General features: G+C 40.8%; 2 protein-coding genes across 3 annotated transcripts in view; both read right to left on the bottom strand.

Moving 5' to 3' along the window:
• The window catches only part of Sarm (sterile alpha and armadillo motif), a 128,224-nt gene that overhangs the window by 74,489 nt on the left and 35,812 nt on the right, over positions 1-17,923 (bottom strand). The gene's annotated exons all lie outside the window — the stretch shown is intronic.
• LOC143264296 (uncharacterized) lies at positions 2,722-6,622 on the bottom strand. Its single transcript, XM_076530790.1, has 5 exons — positions 5,872-6,622; positions 5,096-5,406; positions 3,690-4,015; positions 3,348-3,593; positions 2,722-3,092 (listed from the first exon to the last, which is right to left on the bottom strand). The coding sequence occupies exons 1-5, from the start codon at positions 6,312-6,314 to the stop codon at positions 2,793-2,795; spliced, it is 1,626 nt and encodes a 541-aa protein (XP_076386905.1). The 5' UTR covers positions 6,315-6,622; the 3' UTR covers positions 2,722-2,792.

Here is a 17,923-nt window from a genome sequence, read left to right as displayed (position 1 = left end):
CATTATACACAACCTCAATTTTTAAACAAAAAAATTATTCAACAATACGTTTTATCCTAATGAATACTTTGAACAGTTCACAACTACACCTTCTAGTTGAACAGTATAAAATAAAATAACATAATCTCCATTTTAATTTGCACATAAATAACAGTACTTATCAAAGAGGACAAATGAACGTTGAGTTACAAGAGCAAATAATTCGACAAGTCGCGAACTTTGACATTGTAAATCAGGGAGCAGGCGTCGGTGAATCGCGTCCCGACGCCATTAATTTAAACCGTGTACGAAGATGGAGTCCGGTTCCTATTTGTGACCAGGCGAAAAGAAAACGACCGCTTATACGGGGTCGAGATCTGTGAAGGGAAAAGAAACGAGGGTACGTGAACAGGCATCGGCGACGCGGAGTCGCGTGTAAATTTATCTTCGCGAACTGCACGCGCGTCTTTCTTCGTCCAGCGTACTGCACCGTCTTTCATCCGATCTGCACGGCTTTCCAGAGTCGAACTTCGACTCCCTTTTGCGTTCACTGAGTGTAGGAGACTGTTTTATTGTTATGTGTGGACGGTCGATGGTTTTGAAGGGATTTAGATAATAGGGACTTGGGTAATAGGTATTTAGGTAATGGGTGTTTAGGTAATAGGGTATTTAGGTAACAGGTGTTTAGCTAATAGGTACTTAGCTAATAGGTATTTAGGTAACAGATGTTTAGTTAATAGGTATTTAGCTAATAGGTAATTAGGTAGTTGGTTCAAGTTCCAAATCTCTAAATTTCCAAACCCCAAATTCTGAAATTTCTAAATTCACAAATCCTTAAATTCCCAAGTCCCTAAGTTCCTAAATTCCCAAATCCCTAAATCCCCAAATATCCAATTCCCAAGTCTCTAAATTCCTAAATTCCTAAATTCCCAAATCCCTAAATCCTCAAATCCCTAAATTCCCAAGTCCCTAAATTCCTAAATTCCCAAATCCCCAAAATCCCAAATCCCCAAATCCTCAAATCCCCGAATCCCCAAATCCCTGAATCCCCAAATTCCCAAATCCCCAAATCCCCAAATATCCAATTCCCAAGTCTCTAAATTCCTAAATTCCTAAATTTCCAAATCCCTAAATCCTCAAATCCCTAAATCCCCAAATCCCCAAATCTCCAAATCCCTAAATCCCCAAATCTCTAAATTCCCAAACCCCTAAATCCACAAATCCACAAATCCCTAAATCCCTAAATCCCTAAATCCCTAAATTCCCAAATCCCTAAATCCACAAATCCCTAAATCCCTAAATTCCCAAACCCCTAAATCCCTAAATTCCCAAATCCCTAAATCCCCAAATCCCCAAATCCCTAAATTCCTAAATTCCTAAATTCCCAAAATCCTCAAATCCCAAAATCCCTAAATTCCCAAACTCCCCAAATTCCCCAAACTTCCCAAACCTCAAAATTCCCCAAAACACCCATACTCCCTAAATCTCCAAGTTCTCCATATAAGAAAAAAATAGTATAACCGAGCAACGTTAAAGGTTGCACGTGATCGTGTTTTGCAGTTCGAAAAGGCGCGCGTTCGGAACGACGATGTTTCTCGTGCTCGAGTGTCGTGTAGCCGTGGAGTGTTGGAGCGTGCCAAAAATACGGATGAAAAGGAGCGAGCCAGTTGGAAGATTTACTGACCGGCTGACTAACGTCTCCACGGTTAATGGTTCAATTGTTCGGATCGCTTGGTGAAATTTACTCTCCGCCACAATGTATTGTACGAGGAGGACCGAGCTAGCCACTGCTCGCGTGTCGTTCGCGCGTGAATTTCTCGCATCGGTCGCCTGACAAATTGCCTCGTTAATTCGATCAGCGCGATTCAATTCGTTCGCTTTGATCGCGGTTGATTTTCCGCTAAAACTTGCCGCGAGTCGTTTGCTAACCTCTTTAGTCATTCGTCGGCCCGATGAAAATTCTTATGTAGGATTGTATTGGTTGGATTGGTTTTGTGCAGATATACTTGTGTATATTGCAGATACAATGTTCATGCAAGAAGAGTCAATATTGATTTTTAATATTTTTCTTCCTAAAATAAATTTATCAAATATTTTACATATAAGTATTTCACATAGTCGATGTAATTATTATCGAAGTGGACGTAGTTATTATTACTATTATTGTAAAATGTTGTTGCATATAAATATATACATATAAGCATATGACTTGTAACTATTTCTTTTGATTAGTCACCTGTTCTTATGACTAAACACCTGTTTCCCTAAAGTTATGAATTAAAGATTTGCAAGATGGTCTAAGCAATCCAAAATGGCCCCACCGGCGTACGATCAGTTTACCTTTGTTTTGATATACCGTTGGCAAATATCGGTTTCTCTTTGGACGATCGGAAGAAAATTTGGCAGCAGGGCAGGTGCGTGATACAACCTCTACAGACCGATGTGCTACGCTGGAATTTTGCCAGAGTTACGCAAACGCGTTGCCGACATAAGCGAATATTCAAGTATGATTCGACTTTGCCAAAACGCGCGAAGAATGGAATTCTCGACAAGAAAGGGTCGCGCGTTTCGAATTATTCGTCAATTGTGCGAAGACTCCTTCCGAATTTCTTATTGATTGAACAAGGGTGCGAACGTGATTTTTATTTGATTTACCTGAACTGTAATGTGCGTCACGAGTGTGATATTATAACTTAAAGAATGAAAAGTAATTAACATTCTCTTCAAGTACGACCTAAGGCATACATTCTGAATCTATAGTATATTAATGTATATGAATATAACAATACTGATATATTTTTAACATAGAAGCTTCAGGTGTAACCGTACATCCCGAATGGGTCTATAATTTCATCCTGATCCTTCAAATCTTCCTCCTCCTCCTCCTCTTCCTCTTCCTCTTCTTCGCCTTCGTAGATTTCTTCTTCTTCGACCGACTCTTCTACGCTTATATCCTCGGCGCCCTCGGGGAAGTATTCGTCTATCATCGCCATAGCCTGTTCTTCTTCTTCAGTCACGAAGTAGGGCTGAATACTTGCAAATGATAGGAAAACATCTTCGCTGACTCTTCGAATAATTATTACGAAGATCTCCATTCCCGAATGGTACTTCGTCTTCAGGGACAATTCATTTAATTTTACATTTTTATGTTCTTTAAAATTATGTACTGTGTTTGACTAATTTAAGATATGTAGAAGGTGAAATATTCTAGTTGTAGCTACTGCTTGATAAAATGTAAAAATTGTAAAAATGGTAAAAATGATATATTATGAAATATGTAAGTTGCTAAAATTGTAAACTGCAAAAATTGTAAAAAATGACAAATTCTAGTCAACTACTAATGAATAAGTCTGAACAATAAAAGTAACCTTTCGCTCGAAGTCTTCGGGGGTTGAAGCGATTCTCCTGGCAATACCAGGTTTATCAAACTCGAACGCGCCGAAATACTCGATCGCATCAGGGTAAAGGGCACAAGCATCGCGAACAGGTTCGAATTGTTCGAAATTAAATTTGAACGCACACAAAGGTGGGGGTGGTACCGGTTCCTCGTAAGGGTGTACCATCTCCATATAGTTAGAGAACAGAGTCGTGTACACGTGCACTTTGCTTCTAGCCTAAATAAAATTGTCCGTGCAGGTTTATAACATTAAAATCTGCAGACTTATAAATCCAATTCAAGCCTGATTCTACTTTAATCAGCTCCCATGTACCTGGGGAGGCACCCAAACTGCAGGATCGGTTCTAGGGAAATCTTCTTCCTCCTCCTCCTCGTCTTCCTCTTTTTCAGGATCCGGTTCATAATTAAACACGTGTCTTTCCATGTACGAATTTTCCCATTGAGGTATAGGAGGATCGACGAACAGCAACGGGGTTTTGCTGTTTAATAATTGTACCAAGTACTCTTCGACATCGTTGATCTCTCGCGTGGGACACTTTTCTGTACCTTTAGGACACTCAAAGGGATAGGGTACGGGCCAGTCGGGATGAGGACGTCTGCCTTTCAATCTCATGGCTATTGTTCTGCCTGCTGTTAAACCTGAGGTAGGTGAATTGAAGATAGATTGATAGAAAAACATTGCTACCACGAATTTTATTTCTATGCGTTGCGATAGCTGCGTCTTATATTGCTACGCGCTCCAACTACCATGCGTTATATCGCCTTGCGCTCTAATTACCACGCATTAAATTGCCACGCGCACCTAATATCACGCACTCCAATTACCACGCGTTATATCGCCACGTGCTCCAAATACCACGTGCCTCAATTACCACGCATTATATCGCCACGCGCCGAATTACCACGCGTTATATCGCCACGCGCCCCAATTACTACGCGTTGTATCGCTACGCGTCACATTACCACGCGCTCCGAATATCACGTGCGCCAATTACCACGCATTATATCGCCATACGTGCCAAATACCATGCGTTATATCGCCACGCGCTCCAATTACCACGCGTTGTATCGCTACACGTCATATCACCACGCGCTCCGAATACTACGCGCCTCAATTACCACGCATTATATCGCCATGCGCCGAATTACCACGCGTTATATCGCCACGCGCCCCAATTACCACGCGTTGTATCGCTACGCGTCATATCACCACGCGCTCCGAATATCACGTGCGCCAATTACCACGCATTATATCGCCATGCGCCCCAATTATCACGCGTTGTATCGCCACGCGCTCCAATTACCACGCGTTGTATCGCCACGCGCTCCAATTACCACGCGTTGTATCGCTACGCGTCATATGACCACACGCTCCGAATATCACGTGCGCCAATTACCACGCGTTATATCGCCATGCGCCCCAATTACCACGTGTTGTATCGCCACGCGCCCCAATCACCATACGTTATATCGCCACGCGCTCCTATTACTATACATTCATATCACCCCTTCATTTCACCCCCCACCGTACTACCACCACCAATTGCATAATCTCACACCATAAATCTCCGTACATTCTCGCATTATATCACTCCGCCTAATACAGTGACACGTTATACCAGCAATAAAAGTGATTAAAACGTTACACGATTTACAACCGCATAAAGGTTGAAATAGTGAAACTCGAAGAGAAGAGAAAGTTGGAACTGAAGCACACACCTTTGACGAGTTCTTTGGTAATTTCAACGTTGCTCTCGACGAACATCTTATTGATCAATTCCTCGTCGAAACGCACTCGTTGCTCTTCGAGCACGTCGTAGTTCTGTTTGAAGAGGATAGTGGTCAAGTCGGTGTACGGAGGGCTCTGGTATTTGTCTCTGCGTCTTCCCTCCTCGTCTCTGAATATCCACGGGAAGAAAACCAGGGCGGTTTCCTCGGACAGTTCGAACATCATTTGTGCCAGGAACGCCTCGTACTTCTCTCGTCTCTCCGCCTCCTCCTTGGCAAGACGGCGCTCCTCGATCGCTTGTCTTGTACAACAATTTTGCAATCAGCTACACGTCGTTTAACCGCGTACAGAGTTTAATCTCGCTCGGTGCGGACTTTTATTCCGAAGAAGAAATACGATAGTAGATACAGTCGGTTATAGTGGTCTTCCTTAAGCATCAGATGGCTACGGGGGACTCGGAGATTCATTGCATTTGGGAGAATTCAGGAATGATCAGAGGGGCTCTAGGGAGAGTCTGAGGAAATTCTAAAGTGAACCCAAAAGAATTCTACAAGAACACTATGACAGTTTTAGTAGAATTTTAGGAATCTTCTGAGACGACCCTGGTAAAGTTCTAATATGACCATAAGAGAATAGGAAGCCTAGAGAAATTCTAGAGTAACCTACACAATATAGAAAAAGTCTAAGATCATAAGGAGAGCATAACTTATCTAACCCCTATCAATTCTTCTAATATAAGAAAATCCTATACTCAGCTCGAATGTACCTAATGGCCTCCTCTTTCTGCCACAGAACCTCTTCCTCCGGCGTGCGAGTACTCGGATCCAGTCGCATCTCCGGTTCCTCTTTCTCTTGCACCCTTCGAATTTCCTGTATCAATAGCTTCTTCAAGTTGGGACAATGCGCGCCGAACATAAGGTTAACCATTTTACCATCCTGAATGAACATCCACACGGGCTCGCTCTTGCCACGGAATCTCTCGAGGTCGGCGATGTGGTCGTTCTTGACGATCGCGTAGTTGATCGCGTCGCCACCGATCTCCAGCTTCACGTTTCGCAAGGTGCTCACCATCGCGATACAAGGACCGCACCATTCGGAATAAACGTCTGCCACAATCAGACCTTCTCGAGCCAATAACTCCTCCCAGTCTTCCTCGGTCTCTACCTCGGTTTGGAGGGCTACTGCTTCCTTTTTACCGGCTCTGGCCATTATTTGAATATATTATCGGTTCTTAACCTATGTCGCACGAATATTGCGAGTGAAATGTCATTTGGAGCTATCTTCATATTTGTGGTACGTATGGAAACTGAAGATGTTGAAGATGTCAAAAGTTGGGATAATAGGTTCTGGAACTCCCTCTAGGTCTAGACTAGATCTAGATCTAGTATTTTTCTAGGACTTCTTCAAGTTTACCATGAAGTGTTTGTATGAGCTCTGGGATTATTAAATTTCATTGGATTGTAGTATCATTAGAGTCAAACTTTTCTTTAGACTTTAGTTTTTTTGCAGTGTCCACATCTCAGGCTCTCAAAACCTAAAATAATTTTACTGCATCTCAGACTTTCTCTAAGTCCTAAATTTTTCCCAAACCTTTTCTCCAAGTCCCAAGTTTCTCACCAGGTTATAGGTGTTACAGCAAACTTAACATATTCACCGGTGAACACTCGACACGTCCGGCACTGATGTACATACATAAGTAGATCACCATCAGATCAATTTGCTTGGCACGATGTAACTCGTGATTGTTTTTTTCAATCTCGACTGTTAGTTCGAGCACCGACGACGGATGCAAATGACGAGGGCCATATTTAATGACGCGAGTTATCTCGGCGAGCAGTCGGCGAACGCGGTAAAAGAGAGACCTCGTGTTTCTCGCATCCTGTGGACGCGAAGAGACGAGTGCCGAGAGATCGAGGCCGGCGATAACGTCTCGCCGACGATTCCCGTTTGTCGTCGCAACGACGATTCCCTCGTTTAATCTTTCACGTCCCTAATTCGCGGTCTAGCCGTGATAATTAGTCTGCTCGTCTACTATCCGTTTTCAAAATCAAAATACTATACGACTATCATGGTCACACATGTCTACACATGTATCAGATACGACTTCTTGTCAGAGAATCAAACTTTCTTAAAATAGCCCAAAGCTCCCAGAAAAATTGTTAAAATCACTAAAAGGTAGCTAATGAGGAATCTTAAAGAGTCCCCAGTCAACGACGTTGGTCACACATGTCCACACATGTATCAAATATGACTTTTCGTCAGAGAATCAAACTTTCTTAAAATGGGCCAAAACTTCTAGAAAAATTGTTAAGAATACTAAAAGGTAGCTAATGAGGAGTCTTAAAGAGTCCCCAGCCAACGACGTTGGTCACACATGTCCACACATGTATCAGATATGACTTTTTGTCAGAGAATTAAACTTTCTTAAAATGGGCCAAAACTCCCAGAAAACTTGTTAAAAATACTGAAAGGTAACTAATGAGGAAGCTTAAACAGTCCCCAGCCAACGACGTTGGTCACACATGTCCATACATGTATCAGATACGATTTCTTGTCAGAGAATCAAACTTTCTTAAAATGGGCCAAAATTTCTAGAAAAATTGTTAAGAATATTAAAAGGTAGCTAATGAGGAGTCTTAAAGAGTCCCCAGCCAACGACGTTGATCACACATGTCCACACATGTATCAAATATGACTTTTTGTCAGAGAATCAAACTTTCTTAAAATGGGTCAAAACTCCCAGAAAAATTGTTAAAAATACTGAAAGGTAACTAATGAGAAGTCTCAAAGAGTCCCACGTTGATTTATAAACTTGCTTATAAAAAAAATTAATAATTTGAAAATTGCGTTCACAAACGTGTGTGTATCTAAAGGAAGTTGCACCCATGGTCACACGTTCCCATGTTTGTTGTATTCCGGTGTCGTTGGTCTCCGGCCTGCCCCAAAATGACTAAGAAGACGGACTCGTTTCTCCAGGTGAATCATGCCGTGGACATTCGACGTATCTTTTCCCAACTTTTTCTGAGAAGTCTCCGCTCCCGAACGCTTCCCACGTACCCGCTCGTTACACGCTTCTACGCTCGAGGCTAAAGCGACGAAGAGGCGGTGCCCGCTGATCGCGCGAAATGCAAAACGGTGATTCAAGTCGGTCGATCGATGCCGAGAATTATTCATTTTGCTTCCAGAAACGTTACCTCTGTGCCCCTTCGAGAAAGCTGTGGCTGACAAGCGGATTAAACGCATCGCCGACGATGTTGTTGCCGTTGTGCAATTTCATTCAGAGCGATAGTGATAATCGATCGCGTCTTTGACGCTGATCGATATAGAAGTTAATCACTGTAATTATTCCCTTTCTTGCAATTGGAGGTACGATTTATGATCCTTGTAACACAGTGTTTATGTGAAAGGTTCGTGTAGACGATTCTATGTTCGTTTTTGTTTTGCGATCACTGTGGTGCATTTTAGTGACAGTGATTCGTATATTATTTGTAATATTCGTGGATGTAAGATGATCAAAGTTTCTATGTAAATGCAAATATATAATAACAGGTACTATTCACGCAAATTGTCAAAAGGTGATGGTACATTCGACTCGATTGAGAAAGCAGGAAATGTCGTGACTTGTTCTCCAAATGTCGTAACACGGTCGCTTCTCAAATTTCTGTTCGCGCGTCATTTCACAAATGAACTCGTGTGAACCTAGAAATAGCAGTCGCAACTTTGCGAATTCTCAGTAGCTGACACGGTAAAAAATTCTGATACGACTACACGCAATTTTCTTTATCTCTTTTTATCTTCGATGTTGTTCGACTTCTTCCCGACTTCTTTGTCGAAGTTCATTGATATCACTCTAGTACAATCACACGCGCACTTTCAAACGAAATTGCCGTTTACTATTCACGTTTCTGGTATATGTACTCCATTATTTTTAAAATTCATTTATTTTACTACCTAAATTTTCTAAATCCTGAAATCTAAAAAATTCTGTTTACGCCACTAGCGAAATACACAAGGGCACATCATAGTTGGCAAAGATTAGAACAAATGAATCTCGCGAAGGAATTCCTAGGAAATCATTTTTTCGCGGTGGCTCTGTTAAATCAAAATCGTCGTCGCGACGTGGTAATTATTTCATCTGAGAAGATACGAGTCGGCGACTTTAATTAGAGCAAAGAGAATTTTCCCGTGCTCGTAAACATCAATGAATTGACCACGTCGCGATTACGTCCACCTATCATCGTTACCCTCGATGACGGCGCTCGCCGCGATTCAAACGAAGCTGTTCGCCCTCTTGGCTGCGACATCATCCTAGCTCTAACGGAAAATAAACGCTTCTGATGACATTCTGATTAGCTACTAAGCAGAATCGTCGTTAACCCTTCAATTGAAACGACAGACTGTTTCGCTTTGTTTCAATATTGCACTATATTTTTTAATGTACAGGTTTCTCAAATTTTCTTGAATGACACAGAATTTATAAGTATTTAACCCTGCGGTTAAATTTGTACGGTCTTACAAACGTACAGGATTTGCTGTCACGATGGAAATTGAAATCGTGAACCACGTGACTGAGCTTTCGTTGACTTGCACCACTGAAATCGTAATAAATCTCAGAAACAGTCTCCCTCGTTCCTTCATCAATACCCTATTCATGTTCAATATGTCGATAACATACAATCACTCATATCGAGAGACCAAAATGTTCTCCACAATCCAATTAATGTAAAAAATAATTAAAATTGCAGAATCTTACAAATTTATATTCCTTCGAACTACGCAAAGCTAACACTAACGTTCAATCATGCGCAAGTACACAACGCGTCATCGAAGAGATTAACCCTCCAGAGATTAAACATCTAACATTCTTCGAGCAACGACGCTCGTGAATGTTTCTTTTGCAATTAACTTCTAATCATTATCGCGTCAGTCTGAGCGGACCGAAGTGTCCGGTATTTGTTTATGTCCCCGCGTCGCATAAGACGCATTAATAATCTTCGCACGACGCTATAGTAGCGTAGGGAGAGCCTAATCGAAAGCGTGTATGACTCACAGCTCGAGATTGTCGTGCGATGCACGCCTGACACGATTTGCCGTACTTATACTTACTCAGAGAAACGAGGAAAGTCCAAGCTTTGTTACTTGGAATCCCCCGGTTCACCGAGAAAGAAAATGGCCTCCGTTCTCCGGAGAAATTACCTTGTAAATTACCTACCCGTACGAATATGTTCTTCTGACAAATTCATGAAACGGAGGAAACATTAAATTATTCACGGTTGTAAAAAGATGCCACTATTTCTAATTTCTGGGAGAGAAACAATGTCGCTGCTCCCTGAATTACGTTCGAGAGGAAAATTTAGATGACTATTATAGTTTCGGAAAATTTATGGAAGGAGAATTCGGAATAAAAAACTGTATTTTTAAACGCATACCTCTGGTATTAGGTTTCTATCTTTGTTAGAACAACGTGGCTAAATTAATGATCTCTAAATTATGAAGAAAAAAAGAATTTTATTTTGTCAAATTTATGCATGAAAAGGATTTGGACAATCTATAAAAAAAAATATTAAAGTGTATTTTCAAATATTTGTACACCTCTAATCTACGATTTCTAATCTCTGTTAGGAAAACCGGTGTTCCTTGAACTGTGTTCAAAGAAGACAATTTAGATGATACTTAACGTTGTAAAAAAATAGTCAGATACTTTCAAACGCTTTAACACCTTCGCTAAATTTCTAATTTTACATGAACAGTGAATTATGTTCAGAGGAAAACTCGAACTAGGTTTCGAGATTCTCGCGAATTTATAGAAGGATATATCCGGAGAAAGGCGCGTTTCCATTCATGCAGGTCCGTTTCGCAGAAGGAAACGGTATCCAGGTGAACGATGATTCTCGCAGTCGATCGTTTGTTTCTCGTCGAAGATCGACGAGGAACACTTTACCAGAAACTCGTCATCGCGAAGATAAATGTGCAAGCAAGTGGCTGCACCTTCGTCCGCTACGAAATGGCGGCATTAATAATGAATCACGTCGCGATTTTGCTAAGTTTTACGATCGTGAGCGTCGAGCAGAGTGGGCGGTCGTCGAAGGTCTGCGAGCTATCGCAGCCTCGCGAAATCGATTCGCGACCATTTTTTTTTCCCTCATGAACGGAATTAATGAATCCGCGTTTTCCACGAACGTGACACTAATCGCGAGCGACCAAGTGATCTTTGTAATAGATGCAGATTCGCTGGCTTGAACTGCTTTGTTCGATCTTCGGTTGTTCTTTCGATCTATGGTTTGGTAGCGCTTGATGATCGCGATACGGAGTTGGCGATGTAGCAAAAGGTTTACGATACATTTTGTAGCACTCGTGAACCAAGCATTAGACATATTCAATATTATACATATTTTCTCAAAGACTAAAGCAAGAGTGGACTGCTGTTTCCCTCACAAGTAGCCAAAGGAAAAACTGAACGTACTCTGATAAATTCAACGAATTCTGTTTGAAAGTTCGTATAAGGTTTACCTGATCAATACCCACCATGACGTCAGAGCAACGAAAACAGGGTTGACCACTGAAAATAATAGAGCTAAGCTTTCGGTGTGGATGACGTACACTACGTACACGTTAGAACCCTTCAAATGAGTAAAATACTTTTCAGACTATTATTTATACTTTGCAGAAGAAGTCTTATACATTGATTTTAGTGTATGAAGCTGGTCTAGCTTCTTATACAAAATAAAGATGCAGTAAGAGGCACCATGTATTATGTTCAAAATTTATATATGCATCTTGGTCATCAAAGATGGATTCATCTCTTGACAGAAATGATGAGGTGGGGAAAGAATGATTTAGTTATTATTTTCAAGACTTGAGAGTGCATTTTGGTCCTGAAAGGTGGTTTCACCTCTTAATAAAAATTATGAGATAGGAGAAGAAGAATCCATTTATTATTCCCAAAACTTATATATATATTTTGATTCTCAAAGGTGGTTAACCTCTTAATAAAAACAGTCATATAAGACGTAGAGAACCCACATACTCCCAAACCCTTAGACACTCTGCGTCCAACATCCCTAATATTAGTATCCCTAATATATCCCTAATATAAGTATTTTCTCCAAAAAAAAGTGAAATGAAATTTGGTATAAAAGAATCTCATAAAGAATGAAAATCTTTACATCAAGTTGTGTACATGTATAGAACGATCGGAACGAGGCACGCACGTCGAAATGGGAACACGGTCGACTCGAGTGCAGAAAAAAGGGCAACCAGAAGAGACGAATGGCGTTATGCAAGAAAACGCGCTTTCACGAGCCGCGATAAGCGTCACTCTTTAGCAGCGTGTGTCCTTTTGTTAAGCCGACAGCAGAATTACTGACCGTCCTGCAAGACCGGAGTTTCTCGCTCCTCTTAATGACCGATGCAAATACGCGTAAGTAGTTAGGTCTCGTTGGACTTGTTTCGCTATTATTTGTCTTTATAGCGCCGCCAACGGTGTAGCCTCTGCAGCCAGACGTGACATGCGCTATTAAATTTACGATAAACCAGAGTTATTATCGAGTTTCAATTACTGTGCACGTATTATACTGATTCATCGTGTGCATTAAAAGAGCGACACTAAAGATTAAAAATAATTCTTCCTTCGTTAATAAAATTTGTTATACTACTTTTTAAATAAATCCTCATCAATAACCGAATAATCAAATCTTGCTAATATTTGAACGCTAGTACTATTATGTATGATTGAACATAACTGAATTAACATATCTCTTGCTTTCTATTAACATATATGTTCTATACGTTAATTCTATATGTTAATTTAGTTCAAATATACAAGACAGTACATTATAGAACAACATCTCGAAACTGTATTTTAGACTACAGCCTCAAGCGACTCTAAGCAACCTCACACAAAGATCAACGCATAATAAAATATTTTCCAAGACAAGCGATACAAAATGAAGCTAAAAATCAACCACAAGAAAAAGCATCATCGTTTACACCTGAAAGCAACCCCAGCACCTGATCGCAGCAAGGTGTAAACACGTGGAAAACTGTCCTTCGTGCGTTTTCTCGGTTACCAAGAGGATCGTGATTAACCTGAATCACCTCGCGATCACGGAGCCCACGCTCACCGGCCAAGTGTCGCCTCTGTCTCGTCGGAACGGGGAAGATCATACCAGACATGCAGATCGCGTATTTTTTTCAGCCTCTGCTCGTCCCGCTAATTATTATGACTGTTCGCGTTTTCTAGGCCGCTAGACGGACGCGCGACGACGCTTTTCGGAGAATCGTCGCGGTTCATCGTCGACCTAGTTTCCCGTGTCACGCCCTCATTACCAATTTCCAGAAAATTTGCAATCGCGTTCTTGCGTACGAGCACTTCGCGCGATATATCTTCGAGAGTATGCTCTATTATTTTTACCACGCATCAACAGATTTAGATGTTTACGGTTGCCAAGATCTAGTTTGGAATATGGAGATCGCATTGTCTGGGGATTTAGTAATTTGGGAAATTTTTAATTTAGGGTTTTATAGATTTAGGGATTTGAAGATTTGTGGAATTTGATATATAGGGATCTAGGAAATTTAGGGATCTAAGGGATTTAGGAATCCAGGGAATCTAGGGGTTTAGGGGATTTAGGGATCTAGGAGATTTAGGGATCTAAGGGATTTAGGGATCCAGGGAATCTAGGTGTTTAGGGGATTTAGGGATCTAGGAGATTTAGGGATCTAAGGGATTTAGGGATCCAGGGAATCTAAGGGTTTAGGGGATTTAGGGATCTAAGGGTTTAGGGATCCAGGGAATCTAGGTGTTTAGGGGATTTAGGGATCTAGGAGATTTAGGGATCTAAGGAATTTAGGGATCCAGGGAATCTAGGTGTTTAGGGGATTTAGGGATCTAAGGGATTTACGGATCCAGGGAATCTAGGTGTTTAGGGGATTTAGCGATCTGGGGGATTTAGAGATCTGGAGGATTTAGTGATCTGAGGGATTTAGGGGTCTAGGAGATTTGGGGATCTATAGAATCTATTTCAGGATTTAGGGGATTCGAGGTCTAAGGATCTGGGGATTTTGGAAACTTGACATTTAGGGTCTAGGAAATTTAGGATCTAGAAATTTTGAGGACCTGGAGAACTAAGAATTTGAAATATGAGATACTAGGCGTTTTCTGATATTGGAAATTGGGGCTCTGGAATTAGAGTTCTATCAGTTGGTGACCTAGTGATTTAGTGATATAAATACATAGCTACGTAGCCTCTAATATCTTGTAGACCTAATCTACGAACCTAGTAATCTAGAGATGTAAAAAGCTAGAAACCTAACAATCTACGCACCCATTTAAAAATATAAAAATTTGATTCAGCTCGAAATAATTTTTACAGTACCCAAATTTCACTTTGTAATTCCTAGATAAATATTCCAGATAGACGTTCCTATAAAATCTAAGGCACGCGTAACAAGCGCACGTGGAGCGATCGTGCTTGTCTCCAGCAGCAAATTAATGGTGCCCCTTAAAGGATCCTTTGTTCCTATCTAGTTTCTCGATTGAGCAACGAGAAGCACGAGCGGTTCGCGAAATTCTGCCGCTGTCCACGTGGATTGCGTACACAGCCACGAGGCCCGGTACTTTCATAATTAACTGGCGTCATTTATCTGACCACGTAAGAAGAATAACGAGTGACTCCGGGAGAAGGGAACGTCGTCTCTACGCTTGATTAATTCGTATGTTAAATCCTCCTTGGGGGTTCAGTCTCTCGGGACAAAAGGATGACGGATACGTATCAGCTGCTCGGGAAATGCAACTATGCTCTTTTATGGTGATAGACTACCGTTACTTTGGCCTAATAAGGCTACAAAATATCTTCTGAATGCTCTGTTCATTTTTTAAATTTTCAAATTGAAAATATTTTTCTTTGAAGGTAAATTCCTTCATCTTCTTTTGGGTTCCTATCTTTAACAATATTTAGGTGATTATTTTGAAATAAGAGATTTTAAGAAGAAATTACAGATATTGTCAGGTGTTGGTTGTATCGAGCAGAGATTTAATCTGCTTTGTTTTTTAATTTACAATTAAACTCAAGAAATAATTTCATTCGACGTTCAAATCTAGCAGATCCTCTTTTAAACCCGTCAAATGGACATCAATTTTCCCATTTCTTATTGTTGCCGTTCCAGCATCTCCATGACGAATTCCTCGCTTGAAATCACGTATTATTCTTACACGGCAATAGCGTGCACGATTTACGATCTATTAATGGGATCCGGAAGTAATCTGTCTTGTCTGTTAGACGTTAGTCGCCGGCGACTGAAATTAATTATCCTCGACACCGTGTCTTCATCGATGATTCGCGGGCAGCCGGTAATGTTACAATCTCGAGTCTAAAGTCTCCTTTAATTAACCACGATACTCGATTGAAATTACACGATAACTATCGCGTTGAGTGCCTACTTCTCACCTTTGATCGTAACTTGCGCCTGGCTATTACGTTTATATGCTTCATTTGCAAAGTAATGATACTAAAAGTAGAAAATCTACTGGTCGCGAAGTTTTTGCGAGGAATTAATAATGCATGAAGTTAGATGCGTAATGATTACTCGAATGCAGGATGTAGTATTTTATGTAGTTAGGAGGAAATGTAGCAGGAAGTCAAGTTTAGGATTTAGCTCTCACTAACTTCTAGGTTTCCACAAGTTGCTAGTGCAATGCTAGTTATCCTAGACAGTCAGGTTAGGCAGTTCTTAGAATATCTAGGACTTCTGCAGATACTTCTCTTACGTTCTGGGTTCAGATCCCAGATTCAGCTGCAAGGAACACATGGATTTGATGAGGACCTAGCGGTATTATTATAGAACTTATGACTTAGGAACGTGGGGAAAAACTGATCTGGGAGAATGTGGGTTTCAAGAATTTTAGCATCAGAGGGAATCCAGAATTTAGGGTAATTTGGAATCGGGAGAACCGAATACCCAGATAAGCTTAGATCTGAGAGGAAATCTGGACATAGGAAAAGTAGGATCTACAGAAACCTAAGATCTTAAGAAATCTAAGATCTGAAGAAATTAGAATTTGAGGAAACTAGGACCTGGGGTATCTAGGGTTTAGGAAAACTAGAACCTGGAAGAAGAGTCCCAGAAGGAATGTGGAGGGAATAGAATCTGAGAGAACCCAGAATTTGGAGAAATTTGAATTTGGAAGAACCGAACACCCAGAAAAACTAGAAAGTGTCGAAACCTAACAGCTAAGGAGAGCTATACTTAATCAAAACTTAGGTCATCCCCAAATATTAAATGCTCCTCAAGCAGCAATTTAGGTTCTACCTAAAAACTTTATCCTCAGTTCCTATCCTGAGATAGCACGAACGTGAAAAGAAGTTGGCACAGTGAACAGGTTAAGAGTCACGTTCGGCTAAGCCGTGAAAGGAGTACGCAAGGCGAAGGAACGGGTGTGGGTTTCGGTATGCGGCGTGAAATTAGTCGACTATTTGTCATCCTCGAGCTATATTTTCTGCTCATGAATATTCGATCAACGACCGATGCTCCGCGACTTACCTCTGATATCTTAAATCTTCCTGCTAATCGGTCACTTCCACGATTTATAAATATCGTGGCCGCGTGGGTCGTCTTGATTTTTCTTCGCCGTTGCGAGACCACTAATTCCTGGTACCAAACTTGACTTCGATCTTTGGATCGGGATATTCGTAAATTGTTGCGAATGTTATTTTGGTGAGCGTAAGAAAAAATTAAGGGAAGGATTAGAACTTGAGAAAGATAGATTCATGAAGAAAGTTAGGGTTATGTACTCCCAAAGGGAGAACAATACTATTAGAGAAGCTAAGATGTGGGGAGAATTTAGAATCTAAAGAAAGTAGGGTCTGGAAAGGACCTAGGATTTGGTGAAGGTAAGCTTTGGGAAGAATCTAGAGCCTAGGAAAACTGGTATCTGTGGATAACCTAGAACCCACATGAACTTAGATCTGTGGAGAATCTATGACCTACTGAAACTAATATTTGATGAAGACCTAGAACCTATAAAAGTTGGAATCCATGGAGAACCTACAAGCTATAGAAATTAGAATCTGTAGAGAACCTAGAACCCACATGAACTAACAATAAGATCTGTGTAGTATCTATAACCTACTAAACCTAATATTTGATGAGAACCTACAGCTCAGAAAAATTAGGATCTTGAAGAATGTAAACTCCACCGAAATTTGGATATAAAAAAGAGCCTATGGATCCATATAACTCACTCGAATCCTCTAAACGAAGGCGAGTCAGTTGGTTTCCGGTATCGAGCGAAGAAGTCCAGCGATTAAGCGTAATCGTCGGAAACATCAATTCCCGTCGAAGCGTAGGAAACGTGCAACGATACCTATTGGATTTACTATTCGTTTTATCGCGTTACGATTGCTCGAACGATACGATTGGTAAAGGTGTGCGTAAGGTCAGGGTGGAGCGAGAACCACAACACGCCATTTCCTTTCGCCATTGTCAACTAATGATTTTTAATTAGTCGCGAATCTATAATTAGCACCGGTGGTATATTTTGATATACACACTTTTTAATCCCTTGCTCTACAATAATGTGATGTGGTGAACAGCTCTAATGTGACGTGACGAACAGCTGCAGTAGATTCATATTTTCACTATGATTGAATTTTTCGTTCAATTCTGAAGCTGTGTAAAAAGGATCGCGGAATGTATAATTAACTTTCTTCACTTGTCTTTCTGCTTTAGCAATAACTAGCTCTGACTGACACAACTGTCCAAAAAATTTGTATTAGGTTAAGGGGTTCTTAAACCTTCATAAGCATACAGATTTACCT

The sequence above is a fragment of the Megachile rotundata genome, chromosome 4, assembly GCF_050947335.1.
Source record: "Megachile rotundata isolate GNS110a chromosome 4, iyMegRotu1, whole genome shotgun sequence".
NCBI lineage: Eukaryota > Metazoa > Arthropoda > Insecta > Hymenoptera > Megachilidae > Megachile > Megachile rotundata.
This window is presented reverse-complemented; position numbering and strand designations above follow the sequence as displayed.